We start from the raw sequence: 3,544 nt of genomic DNA on the forward strand, positions 1-3,544 counted from the left end.
TTGGGGCATGGTATAGGGGCAGAACGGAACCATGCAATTGGCCCATAAGGCCTTGACCACAAATCTGGTGGTCATTATGGTGAGACCAGGGCAGCCTCCCACATTCTTTATAACAATTAACATCAAAGTGTGGCGGGCAAGAGCAGGGCAGATGGCCCATAGAACAGGATACAAGTACATTTTGTTGTCTCCACAGGGGCTTTACAACCAGCCCTGGAGATGGTACTGTGTCATATTCTTGCCTTGCCAACTTCTTCCAAATCCTGTAAATATGTAGTTGCTGTGTTGAACTCTGAGCATCTCTATCCTATCAGTTGTTTTAGTATTTATTAGTCCAGTGAAACTTTTAGTATCTTAAGATTTTATTTATTGTTAGCCATATAGGACAACAGAAATATTGGGATGTCTTTCTGGACTCCATCAATATTTTTCAGGGAGACCCTGTGGTCTGTAGCGGTTGGGGTTTCCTCCACTTCTGCCCCATTTATTTGCCTCCTGGTCTGCCAAAGTGTCTTCTGCTCCTCTGCCACTAACCGAATCCTGCCAATTTTCTCTGGCATTACTGGAAAGAGGATAAAAAATAAAAAGGTTATTTAAGTAATCTGTACTTAAATGCCAGTCAACAAATATTTATTCTTCCCTTATTCATCTCTATTATTCTCATTTGCCATAGACTTTTGAGGTCACACAAGGACCTCTGTCTGTCTGGAATAATAGGAGCCATCTGACGACTGTGAAACAAGCTAAGCTGGCCCTACTCACAAAAGATAAAATAAAAAATACTGATGACAATTGCATAGCACAAAAGGATGCAAGTTCATAGCTAGGCCATCTGAGAAAAAATAAATGAGGTATCACTTCTAGCTTATCTTACTATATTCATGATGATTTTAAGCAGGCTCCTGGTTTTCTTGTATGTAGCTGTTTAAAATGTAGCTGTTTAAAATGTCTATTCTTGATTATTTAGTATGGTAAACATTTCTTTTACAATTAACTTGTGTTTATGTGCAGGAAGAGTCATTCTCCATATGTGATAGATGTCTCCTCCTGATTTACTCTTGTTTTGCTGCTTCCTCCTAATTTATTTTTGTTTTGCCTTAGTGGTTCCATCAATCATCCAAGGATGACTCCTCAAAAACCTTGTGTTTTTTCCTAGTTGATAATCAGTTTCTTGATACATGCCAAACTTAGTAGAAATGGATAACCTCTTGTCACTGAGGAAGGTCACTCATTCAAATTAGGACTTTCTGACATCAATAATGATCAGTTTGATTAACAGGATTTTCCTCTCAATTACTATTTGGCAATCTCTTGATTTACACACCTACAGTGCTTTGAAGATGCTGAGCTAAAGGGTCTACGAAGAGGAATGAGAGGATTAACAGAGCGTGCTTCAGAAATGACAAATCTCTCTGAAACAAACTGCTACTGCGCCCAGCTGTTCTCGGAGGTGAGCAGATCTGCACCTGGAGAAGCTGATAAGAAACAAACCACCTCTCTTTAGCCTGTACTGGTGAGAAATTATCACTTTACAGCTAAATACTGGACTTTGCTTTGTTTGGGGCTCATTTAACCTGGAATACTTGTAGTAAATAAAGCTTTTCTGTCATTTATCGAACAAGGTGTCATGTCAATCCTTTAACACTAGTCTGGAATCCTATTTTATTACTTAACACCATCCCAGAAACACAACTGTATTTAAAAAGCTTTCAGACAATTTCCCTTCATTAAATTCTACCTGTTCTTAAGTTCTTAACATTATAGGCTTCACATTCAACCAAATATTTTAACACCAGGGACCAGAAAGACTAAATGCACTGTCATGAACATGTCACCCTGTTTCTACATGGACCTGTAATCTGATCTGAGAATGCATTAAATTTGTCAGCTTATACCTAGCAAACACAGAAAGCTGCTTTGAAAACTCAAGCATGGCCCCAGTCTTTGCCATCAAATTTGGCTAGTTAAGCTATTAAATAAAAATGTCTTTTCTCCAAGAGCTTAATAAAAATGTATGAATCGGGATGCACATCAGCCTCATTGGATTGCCCAACTCCTTACCAACTGTATTCTTATATACCAAGTAGCATTCTTTACCTGATAACTTCTGCTGCCCAAGCACCACCAGGACCTCTTTTGGCAGCATCATAATTGCCACGAGCATGGAAATATTTATCTGAATTTTTCCAATTTGCCTCACGCATATCGCTGTATGCTCGGTACATATCCCTAGCACCTGGATAAGGGGGAAAGAATTATGTAGATGCTGTACATGTAGAACAAAACTTTAAGATTATTTTGCTTCATCCAAAAACATTCCAGCCACATTACTACTGGGGTGTACAAATATAGTGCTTGTACAGAAGGGCTCATACATCCAATATGCCCTTTAGGAACAAATAGATTTAAAGATTCTTGAACATTTCTACTAAATAAGGTTTCCATCAGATGACATCTCTGGAGGAGGAGATGAATGAGGGCTTCTTGAGAAGGATCTCAAAATACCATGTAGCATCAACAGACTCAGATATATAATATATTTGAGGAATCTTTTAGGTACAATAAGCCCTCAGAGATTTCTCAAAGCATTCTCCTCAAGGTTACTAGGAGAACAGAGTAAAGGTATGCATCCAAATTACAAACATCATTCTCTTGAGTCTCCAATCTATGCCATTGTCTAAATGCAGATTGACACCTATTGAAAAAAAATCCATAAACGTTTGCTTTATCCACAAAATTCTGCTTTATTTTTCAGGAATTCCTTAGGGATGGAGAAGCTAAAATGAGGTCAAGAATGGCTATACTGGGAAATTTCTGTGTTGCACTAAATTAATTCCTATGGTGATTTGGTTTAATTGGTCCCATGGAGATGAATTTGGACAGAGTTGAGAACTTTTATGCATACATTATAAACATCTGAAACTGAAATTAATAAAAGCTCATCTTTTTTGCCATGCTTTGTTAAGAAAACAAAACTGTCTTACAACACTAGGTAGAGTTGATAGATTATCAACTTAAAATTAGATATGTTACACAGCTTGGAAGCAAGGAGTAAAATGATGAACAGGAGACAATAAATGGAATCAGAGCCTATTGTGAGTTGCTTCTTGAGATTAAATTAGATACTTGATTCCATCCATATGAACCTAGCTATTGACACTCCCTTGATATAAGGATGACAGTCTTCCAGGAAGTAGAGAAGTTATTAGCGAGTCCATGGATGACTGAGGAGGCCAAAACAAGATCTGTATGCTTGATTGCAGACATGGCAAATAGTTCTGGAAGGAAGGACTAGATCCTGGTGATGTCAGGTCAGAGCACTTTCCCTCTGTGTCCTCATCTATTCCATACACTCAATGGAAGGGACGGGCCATCACAAGGGAGGACTATACCTCGGTTGCTCGGGGCTGTAGGGGGACAGTCAGGAAGACCAAGGCAGATATGGAACTAGGACTAGCTACCAGGATCAACAAGAAGTCCTTTTTTAAATACATAGGGGGTAAAAAAGTGAATACATCAGCAGGCAGGGACCGCATCCAGGCAG

At 38.8% G+C, this 3,544-nt stretch overlaps 1 protein-coding gene across 2 annotated transcripts in view; it reads right to left on the reverse strand.

Annotated features, from left to right (window-relative positions):
* Positions 1 to 344: 344 nt before the first annotated feature.
* Positions 345 to 3,544, reverse strand: part of LOC109299141 (serum amyloid A protein-like) — a 7,101-nt gene continuing 3,901 nt past the window's right edge. For both annotated transcript variants that reach the window (XM_019519679.1, XM_019519680.1), the window contains exons 3-4: positions 2,098 to 2,236; positions 345 to 562 (exon numbers count right to left, since the gene is read on the reverse strand). In XM_019519679.1, coding sequence (XP_019375224.1) covers positions 421 to 562; positions 2,098 to 2,236 — 281 coding nt within the window. In that variant the 3' untranslated portion in view covers positions 345 to 420. The remainder of the gene's footprint in view (positions 563 to 2,097; positions 2,237 to 3,544) is intronic.

Source organism: Gavialis gangeticus, unplaced genomic scaffold, assembly GCF_001723915.1.
Source record: "Gavialis gangeticus isolate Ggan-Ray unplaced genomic scaffold, GavGan_comp1, whole genome shotgun sequence".
NCBI lineage: Eukaryota > Metazoa > Chordata > Crocodylia > Gavialidae > Gavialis > Gavialis gangeticus.